This window comes from Dryobates pubescens, chromosome 18, assembly GCF_014839835.1.
Source record: "Dryobates pubescens isolate bDryPub1 chromosome 18, bDryPub1.pri, whole genome shotgun sequence".
Taxonomy (NCBI): domain Eukaryota; kingdom Metazoa; phylum Chordata; class Aves; order Piciformes; family Picidae; genus Dryobates; species Dryobates pubescens.
In genome coordinates, this window is record NC_071629.1 from 14,399,094 (window position 1) to 14,424,201 (window position 25,108).

The 25,108-nt window shown below is 44.8% G+C and overlaps 1 protein-coding gene across 1 annotated transcript; it reads left to right on the forward strand.

The window, feature by feature from the left end:
- The first annotated feature begins 701 nt into the window (after nucleotides 1-701).
- Nucleotides 702-20,620, forward strand: ZDHHC15 (zinc finger DHHC-type palmitoyltransferase 15). The gene is made up of 11 exons (XM_054169462.1): nucleotides 702-861; nucleotides 4,545-4,571; nucleotides 7,087-7,181; nucleotides 8,675-8,795; nucleotides 9,896-9,965; nucleotides 10,271-10,303; nucleotides 11,348-11,468; nucleotides 12,522-12,654; nucleotides 13,768-13,894; nucleotides 14,834-14,943; nucleotides 20,116-20,620. The coding sequence occupies exons 1-11, from the start codon at nucleotides 744-746 to the stop codon at nucleotides 20,157-20,159; spliced, it is 999 nt and encodes a 332-aa protein (XP_054025437.1). The 5' UTR covers nucleotides 702-743; the 3' UTR covers nucleotides 20,160-20,620.
- The last annotated feature ends 4,488 nt before the right edge of the window (nucleotides 20,621-25,108 follow it).

Here is a 25,108-nt window from a genome sequence, read left to right on the forward strand (position 1 = left end):
GTAGATGCCCCATCCCTGGAACCATTGCAGGTCAGATTGTGTATGGCTCTGAGCAACCTGCTCTAGTTGCAGGTGTCCCTGTTGACTAGGTGAGTTTTAAAGGTCTCTTCCCCTGTGGACAAATCATTCTGTGGTCCTGTTTGTAGCAGAGCCAAGGGCAGACGAGTTTGCTGTGCCAGGGATGGGTACCCAAGACTGAACACCTCAGATAAGCTCCAATTAGGGCACATAACAAGGTATTGTGCTTGTCCCTGCGTCACTGGGAATTCTAGGAATGTCTCCAGTCTGTTTCACGTGGACAGATCTGTCTCAGAAAAGCAGCTTGTTCTGCTTAATGAAGAGGTGGTGGCAAGGGACCCGATGATTTTGTCCTCCACTCCTAGAAGTGCTCTGGCGGGACCATAGCAGTGCCACTGTGACCACAGAGGGGGCACTCTGAAGAAGTGCCTAACCCAAGGTCTGCAGCAGCTTTCCACAGCTGTGCCGTGCCATGGGTTAGACTGGAGCTTCAGAATGGGCCTGTGACCTCTCTAGAGCGGTCGAGGCCAGGACTGGCCCCGGGGCACCCCCGCAGCAGCCCCGCAGCCTTTCACCGCCACCCCGGCAGGTGGCGCCCTGCCCGTGCTGCCCCGCGCCTCTCAGCCCCGCCCCACTGCTGCCCGACAGGCCGCTCAGCCGAGCGCCGACTGCCGCCGCCCAGCCTCAGGCAGACGATGGCAGATGCGGCCGGGCTGAGGTGAAAGATGGCTCTGTCGCGGGGGCTGCGGTGCTGTCAGCGGGCGTTCGCCTGGCTTCCCGTCCTCATCATCACTCTCGTCGTTCTCTGGTCCTACTACGCCTACGTCTGTGAGCTGTGTCTGGGTGAGAGCTCCTACAGTGCTGGGAGCGGCGTGGCGGGAGGGGGGCGTGAGGGGAGGGGGAGTGGGGCCCTGTTCCGCCTGGGTATTAGCCTCAGCACCGGCGCTGCCTCGGGAGCTGTGGGCCGAGACTCCCCGCGGGAGCCGTTCCTGGGGGACAGCGGTGCCCGGCGTTGTTCTGTGAGGGTCCCGAGGGCAGAGTCCCGGCTGGCGGGGCGGGACAGGCAGGCACGGTGCACCCCTGCACATCTGCGTGGGCTGGGGCAGCTCTTACTCTCCTTGTCCTTCCCCTCTGTGGGTGCTGGAGGAAGAGCTGTTGGTGCCAGTCTTGCTGTGGCTGGGCGGGCTCCTTCAGGTGCTGCCTGTACCTGGCCCGGCGAGGCCGCACCCAGATCATGACTTTCAGCTGGCAAATGTTTCCTCCTGCTCTATCCAGGCCTGGCACTGCAGCAGGCGCACCCAAAAGTGACCAGGTGGATGTGAAGAAGCACATTGGAAACTAAGCCCATGATGGGGTTAATTAGTGGGAATTTTACGATGTGCTGGCCTTTTTTATCTCCATAGGATTGGTGTCCTAGCTGGTTTGGCTCCGTGATGTGGGTTCTCAGTTATGAGTCTGTGCATTGTATGCCTGCCTGTCAGCTGGGGAAGTGATGTTTGTGGAGATGGGAATCGCTATATCCCAGTGAAAGTCCATACTGGTGCCATGTGGTAACGCTCAGATGTGATTTCTGGTTAAATCAGTAACCAAAATTAGTGCAAGCCCTGAGTTGCAGTCACACTTTTATCTTCTGAAAAGGATTTTGAAAGCCACAAAACCCCAGTGTCACATTAAAGCACACTCATGAGTCAACTTGTTAAAGCAGCACAGAAAGCACTACACTTTAGAAAGGAAATTTTTGGTACTGCCTGACAATTGTGTAGTTAGTTTAATAATTTAACTGGGTAGTAAGTTGCAGACTTTCTTGTTTGTTGTGTTCGGGTTTAGTGTTAGGACAATAGTCTGTCACTAGAAGAAAGGAACGTAAGATCTGGTGAAGGCAGAGAGAAAAGCTGGTAGCTTGGACTTGTGACATTGTGAGGAAGAGTCTGTGGCTCTTCTTCTTCAGGACAGGGTAAACCAGAGTTCTTAGTTTCAGATGTATCTGTGAAGAGCTACCTTCTGGTACTCCACAGCAAATTAAACCAGATTTTGTTAGGGTTGCTATGCAGAGTAAGACTTACTGGTTTGTTGTTTGGGTTTTTGTTTTGTGCTGGGTTTTGGTGGTTGTTGGGTTTGGGGTGGGGGGAGGGGGGTTGTTTGGTTTGCTGTGCTTTGTTGGGGGGAGGGTGGTTTTTGGGGGGTTTTGTTTGGTTGGGTTTTTTTGGTTGGCTGTTTTGTTTTTTCTTTTTTCTCAAAGAGAACCAAAATGCAAATGCAGCTTCTTTGATCTGTTTGAATTGGCAGCCAGGCAAAACCCTTAAATACTTCACAACATTTTATGCCAGCTCTGAGATTGTGGGCTGTTTCTTTCAAGAATTCACATGGAATGGTGTCTCCTAGGTGCATGTAGCTGTCGATTAGACCACGTGTCAAAAAATGTGGAGAGTTTTCCTGCAATATGCTTTGGTGTAGCCCTGTGCAGATTCAGTGATACTTCATACTGGTCCATTCCCAGTGTCAGTGCAGCTATTAGAGAAGACATTACTGGTTTAAGTGGGGTTTGGATTTGGTCTGTGCTGTTCTGCAAATGCTGGTTAAACTTGCAGGAGCTCATCTCACTGCTTAGAATTGCAGCTTAAAATCGCTCCTTTGCCCACACCCATCTGGGTGTTGGTTTTTTTCCCCATCTTTCTCTCCCATGTGTTTTGTTTGTGTGTGGAGGAGGTTATCTATATGGGAATTGAAATGACTAAATTAATTATTTTAAAGTTTGAACATTAGCTGTTGGTATATGCAGTTACTTGAAAACCAACTCTCAGGATGTTCCCTCTCTCCCAGGTTTCGAACATAGCCTAACACAGCAAAGCTTCATGTCTCAGTTTCTTTTGTGGGGGGGTTCCATGCCATTATTTGGGTTGCCATTTTAGCTGTTACAAGCATGAAAATAATAGATGTGCTTTTTGGATTCTTGATTTTTCATCTTTAATTGTGGAGGCTGGTGAGGACTGAAAGTAGTGTGGAGGTGATGTCCTGGAGACATCTCACTGGGTTTTTAGCGCTCAGTGATTGCATGGCCAACAAGACATACTGGAGAAGGGCTCTGATTCTATGTCTGATTGGTGGTTGCTGCCACAGTGAGAACAATGGCCCAATGTCCTGCAGTAAACCTTTTAGGTTTGTTTTTATATTTATTTAGGAATTTGATCTTGCATGAAAATCCTTAGAAAGGCCACAAGTGCAACATGTACTTCAGGAGGGAACCAGCTTTGTGAAAAGCTGATGTGCTCTTCAGAGTTTGATTTGCAGCAAACCAAAGACAAAACTAAATGTTTCCCAGCAGTTTTCACTCCTCTAAAATGAGTGCATAGAGACACACCAAATTTTTTGGTCTCTTTTTCTTTCCTTTTTTTTTTTTTCCACTTACATTGTTGAGTATCTTAGAGCTTGCAGATCAAAATGTTTTTAAGAAAAGCTGCTTTCCTTAGTAAAAGCCCTTCAGTTCCTACTCTGATTTGCATTCTCCAAGTTTGTTACTCGATTAAGATGATGGAATGAGTCTTGAGGAGTAGAGTCTCTTTCCAGGCACTGGCTGTAGGCTGGAAGGAAGTCATCTTATTTATGTAAGATTGCTGTGCCTCTAGGAGATGATCTGTGCCCACTAGTTTCCTTTCGTTCCTCTGAGGAGCAGCACATTCCAGTTGCAACCATGAGATTCAAGGCTATGGACTCGATACAAGGGGCTCCCATTCCATGAACACAGGTTGTCTTCCAAGCAGTATTCTGGCAAGGTGTCGCAGAACTGCTCCCTTTTCAGTTAAAGAAAGATGCCTTCTTTTCTGTTAAACTTGGAGGATGACTTTAAAAGAGTGGCTGGATTTTCAAATAAGCCTTTGAAGTAGACATTGAGCAATGTTCCTGTTGCTGGTTGCTCTAAGTGGGTCTGTTAGTATGGACTGTTCCAGTGATTGTGGTAAAGGAAGGATGGGTTGTAACATCTCTCCTAGTAGGAAGAGTGAAAATAATTGAGCCATTACAGCCTATCCTTTGTTGCTGACTAGGCCAGACCTGAGGCAATTTGTTGTTTATACTGCTGCAGAGATGTGCTGGGGCTTTGCTTACTGTGATCAGGACCTCCTAGAGACTAGCACAAGGCAGGCTCTGAGTACCTGCTTATGAGTCCATGTGTAGAGATGCTGCTTGGACAGTTGCTAGAGGAGCCCTGGTAATCTTGTCACATCACTGTCACCTGTGGGTTCTTTCTGTCCTAGTTCTGATGTACTAATATACAAAATGCATTTTACAACAAGGGAAACTACAGCATAAGTAACAGATACTGAACATTCTGCTGAGGGTAGCATTTGCATGAGTGCACGAGGAATTGTTATGGATGCTTTGGGTTTGGCTAGACTCTGGGCTCCCTTTCTGTCTGTTGAACTTGAATTTTGTTTCCCCAAATGGCTGTGTTTCAAATAGAAATGTTATGTGTCACAAAGTTTTCTGGGGATCTGATTTGCTTTGCAGACACGTGTTCTTTTATTTTTCAGTGACTCTGAGCAACCCAGTGGAAAAAGGTATGTACATTCACTTTGCTGTTTGGCATTGAGACCTCACCAGAGTACTGTGTCCAGCTCTGGAGTGCGAACACAAGAAAAACGTGGAATTGTTAGAGCAGGTCCAGAGGAGGTCATGAAGATTATCAGAGGGCTGGAGCAGCTCTCCTTTGAAGAAGACAGGCTGAGAGAGTTGGGGTTGTTCAGCCTGGAGGAGACAAACCTTAGGGCTGCCTACCAGTGTTTGAAGGGAGCTACAGGAGAGCTGGAGAGGGGCTTTTAAGAAAGGCGTGGGATAACGGGCTGAGGGATAATGGCTTGAAACTGGAAGAAGATGGATTTAGATTAGACATTAGGAGGAAAATCTTCCCTGTGAGGGTGGTGAGGCATTGGAACAGGCTGCCACAGAAGTTGTAGAGCCTCCAAGCCTGGAAGAGTTCAAAGCCAGGCTGGATGGGGCCTTGAGCAACCTGGTCTAGTGGGAGGTGTCCCTGCCCATGGCAGAGGGGTTGGAACTAGATGGTCTTTAAGGTCCTTTCCAACCCAAACCACTCTGTTTCTGTCCTTGTCTAAAGGGATTCACAACTCTTCTAGTTAAAATAGCAAAAATAATTTCCATCTGTTGTTTTGAACTCTTTTAGTGTCTGCTTCCTGTACCTGCCCATTAATGAAGTCCAGTGTGCATGGTTAGACATGCTGTAACTTCAGGATGTATGGGGAAATGGCCCTGTTTAGTCAAAGTATGAGCAGAAGTAGATGAAAAGGCTTCAATGCCTTTTACCCTTTCAGAAAAATCTCTGTCTGTGAACACCCACACACCCCCTTTCCCCCTTTCTGTTTTATGTTTTCAGAGCTGATTTGACAAGCTGAACAGACTAGTTCTGTTATCTGGCCCATCTAGTTTTTTTCACTGTTGTCTTTTGGTCTTCCAATGAAAGCAATTTTAAGGATTTTTGTAGGGAGGCTTTTGCAATACTTTTTTGGGTTTTTTTACTATGTTCTCTTGACCACTAACCATATATTGAGTGGTAACACTGACTTTCAGTTACTACCACAAGTAAGTTTCCGTCTCATCATTATCTGACTTGAGCACTTCTCAGATTCAATGGTAGCCCACACTGACAGATGTTGTTCCGAGGCCCCAGACGCAGTACATGGGGTTGCAGAGCAAGCCAGGCAGTGCAGCAGGGTCAGTTCATGAGGCTGTTTCTACTGAGACATTGTTGGAGGCCGCAGTGACATTCTAAGAATAAGGGGTTAGTGGCTACTTCAGTATTCCCCACCTTCTGGGCACCACTGAGAAGAGTCTGGCCCCATCCTCTTGCACCCTGCCTTTTAAATATTCAAAGCACTGATCAGATCCCCTCTCAGGCTGCTCTTCTCCAGGCTCAACAGCCCCGGGTCTCTTAGCCTCTCCTCCTCACAGAAATGCTTCACGACCCTCTTCAGTGGTTCCTTATCTCTCTTGAACTGGGGACCCCAAAGTGACAATTACAGGTTCATAGGGCTTGAGAAATTAGGAATTGTTTGGATTTTAGAACTTTCCACTAGTAGCAATTACTTTAATCTTAGCTTGCTAGACTTGGAAGCTTAAATAAAACAGGGAATATGAAGTTGTTGTTACTAAATAGTGTGTTAAATAAAAATGTCTTGCAACTCTTCGATGATGCCTTAGTGAGTGGAGTGTTAAAGAGCTAACAATCAGATGGTAGATGGTTTGTGTAGCTGAGGGACAGTATCATTTGGCTTTCTGAATCTCAGTGTGCCTGCTCATGCCTGAAGGCTTTGAGATAAAGTTTGTGTCTTGAAATAAGATTTCTTTGACGCAGGCTGGATCTCCTGTGATAATGCTGTGTCTAGTGGATTACATTTCTTTTTCAGTAACCACAGGACCTCTTTTGCTCAATTTGAGAGGTATTTTCCTGATCTGTGTTACTGTATCAGCTCTGGCAAATCAAAGAGATGTGACTCTTGTGGTGATGCAAGGCTCTGCTAGAGCATGTTAATTCCCTCAGCTCTCACAAGTGGTGAAGAAAGCCTTGCACTGGGGGACAGTACACTGATGATCAGCATTGTGGTTCTACATGCATTTAGTACTTGCTGAACCCAAAATCTGGAGGTGCTGCAATGCTGCAGTATCAGCCTTGTTGCTGCTTAGCACTAGCCAGTTCTGCTTTGTCTGTGCCTGAGATACGGGGAAGAGACAGGAATCCTGTCATTCACAGTGATACAGGGGTGTCCCCTGCCCTCTGGGTGAAGTCTCTTATGGCTGTGTTCTTCCTCACCCATGGAATCAGATTTGGGGTAGGAGGGGAGGCTTGAGAAGGTAAACCCTAACTGCAGTTCTGAAAAGCTGAAATTCTACTGAGTCTTTCACCATAAGGTGTGGCCATATTGTAATAGTGGTTGGTACTGTAAAGCTTGCTTTATTCCTTGATTTTTTTTGGTCATTGTTGTGAAAGATTGAAATTATGCCCATTGTGAAACTTTTGCTTAACAAGTCATTGCTCTGCTTTTGTTCCCTTTTTTTTTTCAGTGGCCTATCTTGTAATATTCCATATTCTGTTTGTACTCTTTGTGTGGACATATTGGAAGTCCATTTTCACTCTCCCAGTGCAGCCAGGCAAAAAGGTAAGAGTTCAAGCACTTCTCATTCATTGCAGAACAAAAGCAGGAATGCTGATGAGAACTAAAAAAATCCTTCAATTTAGTTCATCTGCACATCTAATGTGATTTCCTAACCAGATGGAAGGTGACTCAGAGTTGTCCCTAAAATTGGAATAATTTACCATTCGGGGAATTCTTTAACTCCCCAAAAAGTTTAAGTGGTTGAATGCTTTAAATTAGAGGTGGTGGTAACCTTTAAGGCTGCCTTTTCAAGTGTTCCGGGATCTGATAGGATTGTTTGTGTTGAAAATAACAGGACTGATGGTTATTAACTTCCATATTTGTAGTGGGATCATTGATCTCTAAGCATTTAACTAGTTTCAAACCAAATCCTGAGGGCCTTCTGTAACGTAGCCTTGCTGGAGTCTCCTGAGTAAGGACCCTCCATTTTGGTTTTCACTCCTCATGGAAGATGGTACAGCGCAGGTGGAACAGGTGCATTGGTGATGGTGGGGTTTATTGGGCTTGTGAGCCAGACTGTTGTGGTGCATGTGTGAACATTCACTGTTTCACCAACACCCAGCATTGCCTGCTCTGCCGGGAGCCCTTTGTTGGCTCCAACAGGGCTCTTTGTAGTGGTGAAGTTTACTTCACTTGTCAGACTCTTTCTTGTGACAGGGAGGGATAAAAAAATATTTTTCCTTCACACCTGATGAGATTCTGATGTCACATGTCACAGTGAGGACTGTGACCATGGGCACAGTGTGTGGCTTTGGATTTGGTGCTGGGTGTATCAGTAGCTCCAGTCTTTGTACTCCCTGATCAGCAGCACCATGGAAGAAAAATGTAGTATATCCTGGTAAAGAGAAACTGGGGTTCACTGTGACAAAAATAAGTAATTAAAATGTAATTCATGAAAGTAATGTCAGGAGTATGTCTTAATGCTTGAGCACAGGACAGTTAGAAGCAGACATTTGTTTCAGTTCTTTTTCTGCTAAACATTTACTGTTTCATGTTGCATTTTGTTTTACCTCTTTATGAAACACTAATAAAACATGGTGTTTGAAGCAGCAGAATGAGGATGATGTTTGTGTGGCACTCCAGATGTACATGGCCATAATCTGATCCTAATTACAGAATGCAGATTTATAAATAACAACTAATCCCCGTTTTAGAAGTATGAAACTGTGTCTGGGAACAGGTTCTTGCTCACAAGGGAAGGGCTTTAAGTGCTCTTTTGTGGTTAGTAATTTTTAGTGAAAAAGGGTAATCTAGGACAGCAGTAGTAGCAATTTAGTTCTGTTGGTTTGTGATCTTAATTTCACTTTATCATTTCTTCCTGACATATCAGAATTCTGGCTCTCCAGCACTTGATCTCTCTGTCTTGACAAGCACATTTTCACATTAGATTGCTCTCATTAGCAGAAGTGGGAAGAAAAAACATTTCCAAACTTGCCTGTACTTGAAATATGATCTTTGCTACCCTCATGCTACCCTCACATGACTTCTGCTTCTAGTACCACATCTCCTATGCTGACCAGGAGCGCTATGAAAATGAAGAAAGGCCAGAGGTGCAGAGGCAAATTCTCGCTGAGATTGCAAGGAAGCTGCCGGTGTACACCAGAACCGGGAGTGGAGGTCAGCTGAGCAGCTTCTCTAAAGCTCATTGAGCACGTGCTGGCAGCCCAGACAGTGCTGCCCAGTTCCTAATGCCACTGCATGCACTGAGTGACAAAGCCAAGTGCCAGGTTCTGCACTTGGGTCACAACAACCCCATGAATGCTCCAGGGTGGGGGCAGAGTGGCTGGAAAATGCCCAGCACAAAAAGACCTGGAGGTGCTGGTTGACAGCTGTCTGAGTGTGAGTCAGTGTGTGCCCAGCTGGACAAGAAGGCCACCAGCATCCTGGTTGGGATCGGGAATAGGGTGGCCAACAGGACCAGGGAAGTGATTATGTCCCTGTGCTTGGCTCTGGTGAGGCCACATCTCAAATCTGCAACTCAAATAATTATATGACTCTGCTTTTAATGCCTTTTCTGCCAGGTCTTAGGTTTGGGAAAACAACAAAAAATAAACCGCTTATGAACACTTCTGTTCATCTTCAGTGGAGTGCCAGGTGCTGCTTTTGAGAAGCAGTATGTTACCCTTTACAGGCTATTTACAGTTCAAAAGCCTACTTATGTTGTCTGCATTTAGTAACAGTCATAAAATGAAAAATCTGTAGTCAGTTTTACTGCAAATGGAGTCCAGTCTGAGATGCAGAACCTAATTCTGTGACCAGATTTCTGAACCTTGCTCTGTGATTAACTGAGTACTGCACTCCTCTCAAAGCTGGGAAGAAATCCCTGCTCAGATTAGAGGTTCTGACCTGCTTATTCCTGCCAGACGGGACAAAGAGTTCTGAAGTGAAGAACTGCTATAGAGGCAGTTATCAAAAGGGGGTCTGTGTACAGTCTGAGCACATGTGGAAGCCAGAGGGAAGTGTATAATTTTACCACTTTTAAGCTGTTGTGTGCTCTGCACTGAGGATTATTCCTCACATCTGCAAGTCTCCAGGAGGATGATGAGCATTGCTTATCTGATTATGACCTGGCAGCAAAAATCAGCTGCAAACACTCTCATCTTTTGAAGTGATAGAGGAAAGAATATGAATAGCTAGGAAATGAGCAGAATATTAACTAACATGTGAGAAAAAGAACACTTTTCTGTTGTTTGGTATTCATGTGTCTCTAATTTCAGGGATTCGATTCTGTGATAGATGCCAGCTAATAAAACCTGATCGTTGCCACCACTGCTCCGTTTGTGCCATGTGAGTTACTGGGTTGGTTTTCACTGAAGTGAAAATGGTCACCACTAAGTTAATGTGAAGGGGCTCTTCCTTCCTATGTCTTTTCATACACAAAGGTACCCAAGTGCCTCTGTTCCAGCTGCAGTCACAGCATATGGTCATGTGTGACAGCATCAGCTTCTGCACTTCTGCTGTTTGTGACACTGAGATGTTTGCAATCCCACATCTGCACTTGTTTCAGCCTGAAGTAGCTAGGAATTGTGCACCCATTGAGACCTGGCTGGTTAACCATTCACTGATCTGCTTTCCTTTTTGTCCTTTTGCAGATGTGTGCTAAAAATGGATCACCACTGTCCATGGTATGTCCTAGAGACTGGTTTGTAGCTCTCTGAAAAGAAGCTATTTAAGTGCATTTCCCCTCACACCCCTGTCGTGTTATACCATGCACCTCCTTATGTAGGAAACATTAAATAATGACACCTTGAAATGGCCTGAAATGTTGGGTATTTGGTAAGGCAGATCCTTCCTTTTTGTTCCACAAGCTATGTGTACAAATGATGTTCTGGCTATGGAATTTAACCCTCAGTTGCTAGTTCACTCTCTGACTGTTGCTCACATTTTAAAGGGCCTTTAATTTTGGGTGTAGAACTGTTTCAGGGTGCAGTTGGAGGTTGCTTTCTGTAATTATATCTGCATGTAGATTGTTTCTGAAGTGGTGCCTGTCACCTCTGCATGCTCAGAGAGGGGTTGTGGAGAGTGATGCATGGAGTAATTAAGCCTCACACTTCATTTGCTGCCACTACATATCTTAAACTCCTGCTCTTTTCAGAGAAAAGGAAGATGGCAGGAATCAGAAGCCACACAAACATTTCCCCACCTGAACCTCCCTGGTAATCCCAAAGTACAGAGGGTTTAGCCAACCTGAGTTTGACAAAAAAAACCTGCTCTGTTTCTACATTCCCTTGCTGCTTTTTAGGGCTGTCCTGGGCATGGAGAATTCTAATCAAATTTGGGGTCATTGGCTTTGTGCAGAACCAACCAAGCAGTGCTGAGTCTGGCCCCTGAGATTTGCAAACGAACAAAGTAACCCAGAAAGCCCAGATCTGGTTGTGCAGACAAGGGACAGCCATGAGTGGCAGCCTGCCCCTGTGATGGCCACCAGTGGTACCAACATCAGAACAGATTCCCAAAAGATCAGCTGTCCTTTGAGTTATCCAGAAGCCAAGTGAAAAGCAGAGACTTCAGCTGCGGTTCGTTTTGACCACTATGGGGAGCTCTTCATTGATAAAATCGTGCTTGTAAAGCCAAGAGGCTTCAGAAAGCCCCCAAATAATTATTGTGCTCTTTGTGTTACACCTGTGTGTGGTGCATCTCCTGACTTCAACTTTGCTTTTGTTCTCCAGGGTGAACAACTGCATTGGATTTTCTAACTACAAATTCTTTCTGCTGTTCTTAGCCTATTCTTTATTGTATTGCTTGTATATTGCTGCAACAGTCTTCAAGTATTTCATTAAGTACTGGACAGTAAGTTGAGTAATCTGGTTGCTGTTTCCTATCCTGGGAGTCTGTGGGGGTTTAGTCACTCATGGTACTTTTTGCTTTCAGCCAGGGGAGGGTCAGATTTCTTCTGTAAGCTGATTTCTGTGCCTGTTCTTGATATATGTCTGAAGTACACCAAGGCAAAAGCCAATAGATGTCAGGAATTTCAAACAGTAGAGTTAGCTTATGGGAAAGAAAGTTACATCCTCCTCCAGTTGTTGTGTTTGCATGTGTGTAGCTCAGTGTCTTTGGTATCAGAGCAGAACGTCCTGACATTGATCTCTATGTCCTTGCTCAACAGTATCAACACCCCATGTTCATTTTCTAGCCCCAAGTGACTCCTGTCTCAGTTTATATTCAACTGGAATCAAGCCTGCTTCTTACTTAGCCATCGATTGTCATTCAGGTGCAAGCAATGCCAGCTGACAGTTCCAGTAAGAGACTGGCCTTTGGTCCAGAGACCTGAGCTCTGTGGCTGCATGTATGGGATAAGCAAAGGCTGAGAAATAATTATTTTCATCTGGAGGTCCCCACAGTCTCTCTGCAGATCACACTTAGAAGGCTCTCTGGCTCTTGACTCTCCTACTATACAAGGAAATCCGTATCTTTTCTGTTTGTAGGGTTCTGCTTGGCTGTTCAACTGTACAAACCATCTCTGCTCAGTTCCCCAATTGCCATAGCTATGGAGACCAGGTTTTCTTGGCAGATCTTGTACTGCAAGGGGTGCAGAATTTTACCCTATGGATAGGAAACTCAGCAGAACACAAACAAGGCTTCAAGAGCTTGTGCCTGTCTATTTACCAGTGGGCATCAAGCATGTTTCCTGTGCCCAGGTGGGAGCTGTATCTGTCCTGGCTCTGTTACACACAGCAAGTTAGTAGCAACCCCCCATTATTTCTGCCTTGGGTACAGGAGGGAAATGGACCTGGTCATTACTTGTCTCTGCAAGTTTGAGAACTCCAGATAGGAGTTTCAGAGCATCTCTTTCCTCTCTGTGTTGATTTGTTCTATTACTTGTTCTGTTGCTTTTCTTTCCAGGGTGAACTGACAAATGGACGGTCCAAGTTTCATGTCCTTTTCCTTCTCTTTGTGGCGGTCATGTTCTTTGTAAGCCTGATGTTTCTGTTTGGCTACCATTGCTGGCTCGTCAGCAGAAACAGATCTACTTTAGGTAAGGCTCTTGTGTCTTGCTTCTCTAAGCAAAACAAGAGGAGAGAAAGAAAGAAAAATGTGTATGTGCTCTTCTTGTATACATTCCTGCTGGCTTGTGAGGGGAGGAAGATTTAAGGTCTTTACACAAAGCTGCAGAAATTTGTCGCTTCAAATTAGCTCTGTTTGTTATCTTGTGGGACAAAAGCTCTGTTAGGGAAATGAGAGCCTTTCAGTGTAAAAGTCCAATTTTAACAATGTAAGGCATATGTATAACTATATTTGCTGTGAAAGGAGTAATGGTACTGTGTGTTCATGCTGGCATGAACCCTAAAACAGGCAGTAAGGGTGGGATAAGCAGTGTCCCTTGAGAAAGGCAAAGAAGTTGTGACTTTAAACCAAATTAAATGAAGGTCTGCAACAGTGTGATTCTTCCAAGTTGTTTCTCTGTCTTTCCTTAGATAAAGGTTGTTCAATTTTTAAAGGTTTTTGGATAATGTTTTGTAACAAAACACTCAAGAGTTTGAGCAAATATTCTGACTGTATAGCTTTTAACTTCAAAGCTCATTTCATGAAGCACTGAAGCTCATGTATTCCAAAAGACCAGACCTCTGCAGCAGCTTACAAGGTAGATCAGATGGTCTCTAGTGCACTCCAGGTTCTCCTCCCCTTTCTCTTCTTAATTTTATGTCTCACCATAACAGAGGGTCTATTTGCATGTTTGTTCCTAATGCTTGTTCATTATCTCATTAATGAATGAGGCAATTTAAACCTCCAGTGCCACTTCTGAAATACGCATTGAAGACCAACCTGCTAATTCTGCAGATTTCTTAACTTAGAATTTCAACAAGTTTCAGGCAAAGATCTTTTAACTCTGTTCTCTAGATTAATGAAGCCATTTGTAGTTCACTTGGACTGTTCCATTATGTTCAGTGGCAAGACCAAGTTCCCACCTTCAGTTTCAAAGTCTTTTAGAGTCTTGCAGAATGAAAATCTATGGTTTTCAAACTTTGAATGATTGTGAAGGCGGTTCATAACCTGTTAACCACGCTGTCTGCAGATCGCTGCAGCGTACACAGCCCTCTTTCAGAGTGTTTGGCATTGATTTTCACTTTTTTTCACTGAAATTGTGTAGAGGCTTTCTCAGCTCCAGTGTTTCAGAATGGCCCAGATAAAAATGGATTCAATCTTGGCTTTGTAAAGAATCTTCAGCAAGTGTTTGGAGAAGAAAAAAAGCTCTGGTTACTACCTATTGCCTCCAGGTAAGTAATAATCAAGTCAGCGCTAAAAGCAAATACAATTATCTGAAAGGACTGACTTCTGCTTGTCTGCTACAGCCTCATGTGTTTCACCCCTTGTGGTGTGGCTTGGCTGGCTACTGCTGTTCATCAGTTCTCCATAGTAACAAGTGACAGGGCAAGAGAAAATGCACCGGGGGAGGTTTAGGTTGGATATTAGAAGAAACGTCTTCCCTGAAAGGGTTCTCAAACACTGGAACAGGTTCCCCAGGGGGGTGGTTGAATCATCAGCCCTAGAGGTGTTTAAAAGAGGCAGAGATGTGATGCCAAGGGACATGGTTTAGCAACAGACTTGGGAGAGTTTTCTCCATTTCCTGTACAGGGTTAGGTCACAGGAAAGTGGCTGTTTGATTTGCCTTCCAGTAACATCTGAGATTGGAGCCAGTTCCTGCTGGCTGTCATTCAAACACAGGAGAATTTCTGCCCTGAAGAACAAATGGCATAAATGGGTAAAATTTATACCTGTGGGATAAATTGCTCCTTCTTCATAATATTTTCCTTAGTTCCCTGCTCACTTCCAGGTGTCCAGAAGTTAATATATTGTATTTTTTGGTGGGGGGAAGGTGTTGTTTTGTTGGTTGGTTTGTTCTTGGGATTGCTTGGTTTTCTTTTTTCTGTGTCCTAATTACTTGGTGCAGTTAGGCACGTATAAATTCTGCTAAAAATTTCTTAATCCCAGGCTATAGGATTGAACTGAGGACCAAAACTACTTGCTAGTAAAATTTGGTGTCTGAGCTGCCACAAAAAAAACCCCACAGTATTTTTCCAAACTTAAAAATAATTTTTAGTGAATACTGGAAATACCAGCAACAGAAAACTTAGCAGCTAAAATGTGTAGAAATTGTCCCTCTTTAAAGTCACTTGCTGCTTTTACAGTGTCTCTCTCTGCCTTTTTCCATGTAGCCAGGGTGATGGACACTTCTTCCCAATGAGATCTTTGTGTGAAGCTCAGAATCCTCTCCTAGCTAGTGAAGAGCAGTGGGAAGATGATGGAATAGATGAAGAGCCTCATGGTAAGGTGGTGTTAAGGAAATTAGTTGTGCTCTGACCTGCAATGGCTAAGGGATGGGTTACAAGAGCTAATCACATAAGAAATTGTCTTGGCTAGGTCTTGGGCAGCTCAGATTTGACTAATGAAATCAGACTGAAAAAAGAACCCTACTTTGGAGTCAACTCTTTACCTTAGAAGCTTTCTACTTGCAAGTAAATGAACTGCAAATTTGATTATTTTATTTCTTTTTATCTCCTTGCATATTTACCTCCAAGCTTTGCTCTCAGGAGAATACAGCATGTATCAGAATCTCAGGGTTCATCTCAGAGACCCCAGTCACGGTGTTTGAGGGCTCAGAAATCTTGTCAGTAAGTTAAATAGGGGCTGATACTTTTTTCCTGTAGATCAAGGACACCATCCACAGGTTCTTTTTAAAAGTGTGATCATCTCACTCTTCTCCCCTTAAGGAACGGTGAAAGTGTTAATTAATTCTCAGGTTACTTTAATTAGCAGATCGAGCAAAAACACAGAGAGCGCCACACACTGCTAGGAAAATAGACTTTTCAGGATTTAGTTGCAAGGCCTGAAGAGGCTTATTTCAGCTTTTCTTCAGATTAACTACTTGAGTTAGTTTGCACTGGTGTGTTAGAAACGGCCTTTTCCTCCTGCTTTGTTCAATACATTTTGGCAGTTAAAAGGTAACACAAATTGACCTTAAGAATAACAAAATCTGGCACGTCTGTGTATTGTCTGTGATGCTGGAAATAACTCCTGTACCAAGGAATCAGGACTTCTTCCAACTTTCACAAAGCATAAATCCTGTCAATAAAAAAAAATAAATTCTTAAGTATGAAAACATGTGACAGTGAGAGGACTTTTGCCCAGATCAGACCCCAGAATCTGGAGTTCATACAAAGTCTCACAATTTATAGTGCTTATAAAATAAATGACATTTGAAAAAAATGAGGAGCTTGATGAAATGTTTCTCTGTAAAGTTACTGTGCCCAGCTGCATTAGTTCAGTGTTTGCTTCCACTCCAGCTATGCTGTGTCTGCATCAAGCTGAGCATTTTGAACCACCACAGCTGCAAAAATCAGCTCACATGTGGCTGCTGGTGGAGATGAACACTTAAGGGGACTGAGGAGAGGACAAGCCCAGCTGAAAGCAAGGAGATGAAGTACCTTTGTCAAGGTCCCAGGGGTGGACAGACCATCTCCTCAATCACCTTCTACCCAGGGTTGTCCTTTCTTTCTGTGATATGGATGTTCAAGTGTGCCCTTTCTGGCTGGATTTACTTTCCCCCCCCTAATCCTGGCCTTGCTAAGGCTTTTGTAGGGCACCTTTTTGTGTCATTTCTTAGCTAGGGACTGAAAACACTTGCTGCAAGTTAATAACTTGATTTTTTTGTTTGTTTGTTGGTTTATCAATGCTCCTCCCTTATTCACAGGCAGCTGTTTAATCTGTCTAGCCAGAGAGCTACCCCCAATCCCATGATGACAGTTTAGAAGGGTTTTGAAAGAACTCTTCTAGAATGTATCTGACATGTTGGCCATGGCTGTGTCAGTGCTGTGAATGCCTGCACTCTCTGTCTTGTGCAGCCTAGGACAGGGCAGCCACTTGGAGCAATATCTCATCTCTTTGATGGATTTATTAGTTCAGTTGTTTCATTTAAATTCAGTGTGAATCAAATCTCTCCCAAATTGTTCTCACCTTTAAACATTTGTCACCTGTATGAAGTGACACTTTTCCAGCAGAAAGCAGCCTATCTAGAGCAACAGGTGGATGCTGATATCTCTCTTCTTGTGATGAAGATTCAGGTGTCTGAAGGCTTGTGATCTGAATTTAAATTCAATCAGTAGGAGCCTAATTAAAGTAGCTTCATGTCCTCAAATATCAGCTAATATGGCTTAGCAGTCCTTTGAGTGGAGAAGTCATCTGTGGTGACTGCAGGGATTGAATTTCTGTCCCTGGAAAAAGTGAAAAAGCTCTTCAGATGTCAGAAATGAGCAGAGATTGCTTGGACAGTGCAGCTGGGTATTGGCCAGGTCTGCATCTCCCCCACAGCAAACTCCTGGCCAAGCTGTCAGCTCATGGCTTGGACAGCAGCACTCTGCGGAGGGCTGAGCCCAGAGAGTGGTGGTGAATGGTGCCACATCCAGCTGGCAGCCAGGCACTGGTGGTGTCCCTCACGGATCAGTGCTGGGCCCCATGCTCTTTAATATCTTTATTGATGATCTGGATGAGGGGATTGAGTCCATCATCAGTAAGTTTGCAGATGACACCAAGCTGGGGGCAGGAGTTGATCTGTTTGAGGGTAGGAGAGCTCTGCAGAGGGATCTTGCCAGGCTGGACAGATGGGCAGAGTCCAAGGGCATGAGATTTAACACATCCAAGTGCCGGGTTCTGCACATTGGCCACAACAACCCCATGCAGAGCTACAGGCTGGGGTCAGAGTGGCTGGAGAGTGGCCAGGCAGAAAGGGACCTGGGGGTACTGGTCGATAGTAGGCTGAACATGAGCCAGCGGTGTGCCCAGGTGGCTAAGAAGGCCAATGGCATCCTGGCCTGTATCAGGAATAGCATGGCCAGCAGGAGCAGGGAAGTCATTGTGCCCCTGTTCTCAGTACTGGTTAGGCCACACCTTGAGTCCTGTGTCCAGTTCTGGGCCCCTCAGTTTAGGAAAGATGTTGACTTGCTGGAAGGTGTCCCGAGAAGGGCAACAAAGCTGGGGAGGGGTTTGGAACACAGCCCTGTGAGGAGAGGCTGAGGGAGCTGGGGTTGCTTAGCCTGGAGAAGAGGAGACTCAGGGGAGACCTTATTACTGTCTACAACTCCCTGAAGGGAGGTTGTAGCCAGAAGGGGGTTGGTCTCTTCTCCCAGGCAACCAGCACCAGAACAAGAGGACACAGTCTTAAGCTGTGCCAGGGGAGGGTTAGGCTGGATGTTAGGAAGAAGCTCTTCATCGAAAGATTGATTTGCCATTGGAATGGGCTGCCTGGGGAGGTGGTGAAGTCACCATCACTGGAGGTGTGTAGCAAGAGACTGGATGGGGTGCTTGGTGCCATGGCTTAGTTGATTAGATAGTGTTGGATGATAGGTTGGACTCAGTGATCTCAAAGGTCTCTTCCAACCTGGTTAATTCTATTCTAGTCATTTTATAAGTAATGACAGATATGCATAGATATATATAGGTACATAAAGGGTGATATAAATGGTTACACTGTGTCTGAGAGGAAAAGGTTAAGTACAAGTAGTGCATCAGCGACTGCCTTATAATCAGTTTGGCAATGGTGGAGGGTAGCTGTGCAGGAATCTGTATCAGTTGGACTAAATTAGTTGGTAAATATATTCAGCCAAACCAGTCTGGGTCTGCATGTGGATCAGACCTGCAGCTGCTGAATCAGTTAGATGAAAAAAGACATTCTGTTGGTAGTGAAATTTCAGTGAGACTAATGGCCCAGAGCCAGCAGGACTGATGTATTCTTTTAATCCATTCCCTTGGACATTCAGATTGTGCTTTCCTGAAGGGATGCAGAATAAAGGGCTGTTCTCTGGAACTTCCCATCTCAGTAAGTGGATTAGATTTGGCATGGTAAAATGGATGTCTGTGCTACTAACTATGAAAATAACCTGAGAATGGAAATAACAGGGCTTCTTTTCATCCAGAGCAAGGGAATAGGAAGCCCAGGCAAATGTACTCATTGTGTCTGTTGCTGAGTGGTAAGGGGAAGGTGTTTGCTCTTTGTTTTTCTTTTGCAGAGAAAATTCATTTGGAGGGAATTAAAGAAGGTTCTGTGGCTGAATGATTTTTGACAGTGCTTAATGCTGCTCTTGTGTCATCTCTTACAATGAGCTCTACATCTTAAAACTGTCCAGTGTGAGATGACTGTAAGGTGGCTACAGAGCAACACATTTGAAATCCTGGGTTGGGCAGGCACAGGAACAACTGTAGCAGTGTGAACTGGGGAGCTTGATCTCATTCCTATAGCTGCCATAGATTATTTTTTTCATAGGGCAGTGTGTTTCCATTAATGATGTTTTGCAAGTGGGGACAAATACAGCCTGATTTTAGGGACGTGGTTTAGTGGTAGTTAGCTTAGCAGTAGTGGTGGGATTGTGAGCTCTAGACTAATGTTTGGACTTGATCATCTCAAAGGTCTCTTTCAACTTCAACAGTTCTATGATTCTATAACCTTCCTGTCTCTCAGGCAGGTTTGAAGATAGATTTATGCATAGCACTTCTTGGGTGTTAGTTACTGTAATAGTACAACTTTACAGAGCAAACAGCTGTTGCCTGGTATCAGCAGCTTGCTGTTCCCATTCAATCTGAGGTATGAGCTGCTTTCAGGCCAGCTGCCATTTTAAACAGTCTCCATGAAGTTGTAGACTGCTGGTAGATTGACCTGGAGCTTCCTCTTCTTCAGCTGGAACAAGCCCAGTTGCCTCTACCACTCTCCATAGGTTTAAAGTAGAAATTCCTGTGCTGTTTGGCCTCCATAGCTTTCAGTTTTCCAAGATTTGGGCAGAAATTGTGCCTTCATAGGAAAGTGTTGGGTTTACTTTGCAAGTGAAAATGTTTAGGAGTAAACTTGCTGTGAGTTCACGAGATGTATTACCATGCATTTCTGCCCAACAGTATTCAGAGAATACTGAATTAACCCAACAGTATTCAGGGAAGATGGTTTCCTGGTTCATTAGGCTTTGGTACCCTCACTCCCATCCAACAGAAGGGCTTTAGGAGCCTGTGTTGTAAGGACAAATGATGTTTTACTCTTCCTTGTTTTCTCACCACTGCTTGATTTTGGTGGGTTTTGGTTTTGGGGTGCTTTTTTGTGTTGTGGGGGGGTTTTTGTTTGTTTTTGGTTTGGTTTGGTTTTTTGTAAGACCTCAGCAAATGAAGTGCTCTGAGCACTTCAGATTCCTTCTCAGACAGCAGAAGTAAACCAATATAATTTTGGGCCAGAAAGGCCTGAAATATTCCACTGAAAGGGAAAGATCTTTATTTGTCTTTGTGGCTTTAAAGCTTGTGACAGAGCTATGAAATAGAGGAAGTCAGTAACAGTCACCTCAGTTTAAAACCTGCTGTTCAGTTCCCTCAGACAAGTGGTTGTCTGTTTTTGCTGCTTAGTGAAAAATATTTCTGAGTGGAAAGCCATATGTACTTATCTCTAACTACTTCGGTTTTTGCTGTGCAGATGCTGGTGAAGCTTCATCCCTTGCCATAGAAAAGGAGACATAGCAGCTTGAAATGCAGCGGTGTAAAGCCTATTTGGAAAGGTATTTCTTTCTGCATTACCTTCAGAGCAGCCACTCTGCAGAGAAGTGGGTAGGCAAGGCTGGGCAGGGTTTGACTTTAGTGGTGCACACTGCACAGTGCTCATGCAGAGCATGCTGAAGGCTGTGGTGTGCAGACCTGTAATGCTGGCTCTGGAGCAGGGCAGCTGGGAGAGCAGTCTGAGCCCACCAAAGGGCAGGGTACTCACCAGAATACTGGGGTGGTGCATCTCTGCATGGTATCATTTCACCAAGATTTCTACATCTTGTCCAGAAATATTTTGTTTAAGGTAATCCAAAATTCAGCAGTGGCTATGCAGTAGCCCTGGGCTGGATGTTGATGCAGTTAACACAGGAGCCAAAGGTACTGTTTGTAGGGAGGGTACAAACCCTGCAGCTCCTCTGGTAAATGTGGCAGGAACAGCTCTTGCCACTGACTGGTACAAGATCAGAAATTTGCTCAGGGATTGATGGAAGGTGTGGGCAGGTGCAGGCACAATTTAAAGAAGCAGAGGCTGAGAACAGCCAAGCTGCAGTTGTGAATAAATGGCAGTCACTTGTACTGCCCACTTGCACTGCTACTTTCTTACCTATTCATTTTTCACCCCGGAGAAACTTGAGTACAACAGATGATCCAGTTTGTGGAAGATGCTGCTATCAGAATGTCTGTAATCTGTTCTAACTTCAGAATTAACCACTGGGGCTGAACAGTTTCAGATTCAGAACTAACCACAGGGAGCTGTCCTGGACACACCCTGCTGCAGCAAGCTGCAGTCTGGATCCGCCCCCTTCAGGCTCCGTGAAACATTATCACAGTGGAGTGTAGCTGACCTAGAGTGAAGGAGCCTCCTCTGCTGCCCCACTCGGAGGAGGTGGGATGTCAGAGGGAATTTGCCCCGTTGTTTTCTGTGGGTGTTGTGTGGCAGAGCACACAAACAGAGCAGCTTGAGACTGCTATAAACGGGCCCTCTGCATATTGTAAATGTGATTCCATTTTCTTCTAAGAAAAACCTGCTGTGCTTTTTTCTTTATATAACTTTCAGTTTCCCTCTCAGGATCCAGTGCCCCTTCTCTTGGCATGGACTTCAGTTTTGAGGGGCAGCAAACAAGTGGTTCTTCAAGATGAGAAACCATCATGAAGTGTTATGATTGGAATCTGCATTCTAGAGTGCTTCTCCAGAATTCCTGCTATCCAGATGTTTCAAGGCTTTATAAGTTACAGAGTGAACAGAACAGTTTTATAGAGTGATTGATCTGGCCAAGCTTCTTTGGCCTGCTCTGTTTATTTTATAAATAATATATATTTTCTATTCCAGGTAGGTAAGACTATTGATGCGAGTGCATTTCCAAAGGCCTTTTCAATTTGCAAACATCAGGGACTCGAGTTCTTGAAATTCTTCCAAGCCATAATATTCCTGAGGATGTTATTTACTGGGGGACTGATTCTCCAACCTTCTCTGACAAGTGGCATTTGCTAACACCTTTAGAGTTCTGTCCTGAGTCAGTTCAGCTCAATGAGAGACAGACCCACCAAATCTGACACTCACTTGATAGTTGGAGCTAAGTGTGTGGAAAGAAAAGGTGCTGTAGGTGCACATGGACGCGTGCAGCCATGTGTGACAACAAAATACTCATGGTGCCAGTGTCGAGATACAAGAATATTGTGGTCATAGATTTTGTGCAGGTTTTTCAGGAGGGTGTAATAGTCTTCTAGTGCCCTTTAAGCCCTGCCCTACCTGCAAGCACATAAAATGCAAAGGGGAACTGCAGACAGTGCAGTTTGCATTGGTTCCTGGGGCTAAAGTTATCGCCTCGCTCCTGTGTTTGATGGAAATCTGTGGTTGTGGGCCCACAAAGGAAGATTTGAAACACTGCAACTGGAAACGTGCACTGAAAGGTTAGCTCCAGCAGCAGTGTTTGGAGTTTACACTCCACAAAGGTGATTTTAGTCCTGTACTGCTGAAGAGACAAGGGATGTATTGAATTCATTCTGACTTCTTAACTGAGTGTACTCCCTGGGGGGGTTAGAGGGTTTCCATCAGTAAAAGGTGATCAGATTTTTGTTTACTTTTGCTCCATTTCCAGCCTGAGCAGTGTTTCACTTGGTTTATTCTGTGCACTGGAAGTGAGAATCTGCTGTCAAGACAAGACACATTTTTCCAGACCTGAGTCTTTTTTTACCTGCATGATCCAGACCTGGCAACTCCATTGTTCACGTTTGAATTAGATGCATGCTGAAAGTATTCTGTGTTTTAAGATCACTTCTTACCATTTTCTATCCTGGTTTTGTGGTGATCAGCGTGTTTATGTTGACAGTGATACAGAAGCAGTTGTGCATGTCCTAAGGAATTACCTGATAAGTATCTAAGGCCTTGCCTACTTACTAACCCCATTGTTTCTTCTGTTTGCTGTGTGGAAATGTCTTTGTGAGACTGCAGAGAGGCTTGTAGAGATTTTTCTGTCCAGAAGAGTAGACTTCAACTACCTGGTGTAACCCTGTGGACAGGTATTTTGTATCTCAGCCTCTAGTTTGGCACAGAGCAGATAGCAACTGCTGTAGAATGTCATGGCTGAGGTTTAGCTCTTGGGAGTCAGGGTGGGCTCTCTCAGACAGAGTGTTAGTCTCTCTTCTCCTCTGAGCTGTACTGGACTCTGAATTTTCCTGCTTCTGCCACTTCAACCACAGCCCTGGGTGGTTTTGTCATCAAATGGCTGTTGAGTGCTGAAACTCTTTCTTCTTTCAGCCTAAACCTGCATTTCTGATGTAAACCTTGTGGTGGACCTCAAGTGGTGTTTGATGAAAAATAGCAGGAGAGTGAATCACCTCAGTTCCAGCAAAAGCTGGTCTGGGAGGTGATATTTCAGGAGAGAAAGATGGCAGCTAAACACAATAGGTAGTGTACAGGAACTTGGCACCAGCAGGGGTGCTCTTTGTGCCTTTTGAAACTCTCTTTGCTGAGGTCACAAACATCATTGCAGATGGCTACTAAGGAGAGTAGAGTTTTCACTTAGTACTTTTTGCCTTCAAAAAGGCTGTTAACTAGAGATCTGGGCAGTCTAAAAGCAGTGGTTTTGACTGTACTCCCTGCCACCCATGGTTTTAAAGCTGGACTGCCATTTGCTCTGTCAAGTGACTTTTCTTCCTTTGCTTCTGAAAAAACTGATGTACAAAGAGCGTGATAAGAGCAGGATGCAGAAAGTCCTGTTGAATATGCACTGGAAAATAGAACTGACTCCAGCTGTTTGCAGTCACTGCTGCAGGTAACAAAGGTAAAGTATTCAGCAGTGTGGGTAGCTTTTTTAACACACAAATAGCTCTTGACTACATCTCCTTTGTTTTCCATCCCCCAGAGGCTCTGCACCACATCATTACTCACTGCAAGGGCTGGACAGTCAAACCTCTTCACTTTACCTGCCCTGCCTGTGCCCTCCATCCCAGCACTCCAGCCATGTGACTTGTTCCACCAAGTCTCACTAACACCAATGATACTGTAGCTCTGGGAGCTGACCAGAGCTTCCAGTTCAGTTTGTTTCCCATACTGCCTGGCGTTGGTGTACTATGCTCCTGAGCAACCTGTGCACCCAGGAGCAGTGTAAATATTCCCACTGGGATTTGCTGCCTCAGGACTCTTACTGTCAGTCTCTACCTAGCCAGGTGCTGTGAAAAATTTTGCCCAAAGAAATCTGGTAAACTGCTGAGGCTTTCAGTTCTGGTGTTGTGTGGCTCTAGCACTCATTAAGCTCTTGGTGTGGAACCAGGAAGGCAACTGTTCCAACCCCATCCAAGGGGCTGTTTGCTGTAGCTTAGCATTAGATCTGTGCTACAGAATAAAGCAGAAGTGGTTCTCGGCTCACGGTCAGAAACAGCTTGTCCTGAGTGGATCCCATGCTGCCAGTAGAGCTTGGGGTGCAGAAGCACCTGTATTCAGAGGACAATTAAATGAGGGCACAGAAGACAGAGTTCAGCCCCAGTACAGCAAGCTCTTCCTTGCCTCTGGCCTGTTGGTTGCTTGTGTTTCAGCACTTTACAAACACTATGACCTTCCTGCAGTGAGGACTTTCTCTGCTGTCAGCAGCTTTTCCAGGTGGGTGTCATTGTGTGAAAGCACCAAGGCTCTTGCTGGACTCTACTGTGAAACCTGCCAGTGTCTCATCCCTGGACTCACAAATAACCACTAATAGTCCCTCCTCACCTCATCCCCTGCTCTCCCATTGACATTCAGGTACACTGCACTCCTTAACAAACAAATGAACAGAGGAAACATCATATTGATGTTTTTATGCATAGTACTGCAGTAGTCCTCTCCTTGGCCAGAGAACCCTGTCCAGGAAATTGTGACTTCTGTCACTGCACTGCCATTTTGTTTTGTCTCTTGCTGAATTGGTAGTGTGGTTTGGGGTAGATTCCCTTGAGCAGGACTCGGTACTGAACGTTTTCAGTAGGCTGTACCTACTGCAGGTCGTGTACTGTCACTGGCAAGGACCAGGGAGCTTCCTGACAGCACCAGAGCAATGAATGTTTCTTTCCTGGAATAAACCGGAGATCTCTACTAGCTGTAGGTTTTTCATTCTGGGTGCTGGTGTGGATGAAAGCACAACTTAGTCTTAGTTACCCAACCTGATGCATAAAGTCTGTAATATAATATGAATGTAAAGTGTGGGGGGAGAGAAAAAAAAACACATTTACCTGTTCTTCTTCAGTTAGATTTAACAAGTGATGTCCTGAGATGTGTTCAGGGACCAACTACCTCCTGTGTAGTCATCGCTCCAGCAGAAGAGATTTCCTGTTTGCAGAGCTGTGGTGAGCTGGCAGGATAAGGAGGTACTCTGACCTCGGGTACTGATCCTCAAGGGTCACATTTCCATTGCAGTGACTCTTCTGGTACATGTTTTTGAAACTGATCCATAGTACTT

What these genes read in the sequence shown, in the direction of transcription:
- ZDHHC15 (XM_054169462.1), top strand. Translation starts at nt 744, where the DNA reads ATGGCTCTGTCGCGGGGGCTGCGGTGCTGTCAGCGGGCGTTCGCCTGG. An exon ending in CACCAGAACCGGGAGTGGAG is followed by an intron (nt 8,796 to 9,895) that starts GTCAGCTGAGCA and finishes CTCTAATTTCAG; the next exon opens with GGATTCGATTCTGTGATAGA. An exon ending in TTACTACCTATTGCCTCCAG is followed by an intron (nt 13,895 to 14,833) that starts GTAAGTAATAAT and finishes TTTTCCATGTAG; the next exon opens with CCAGGGTGATGGACACTTCT.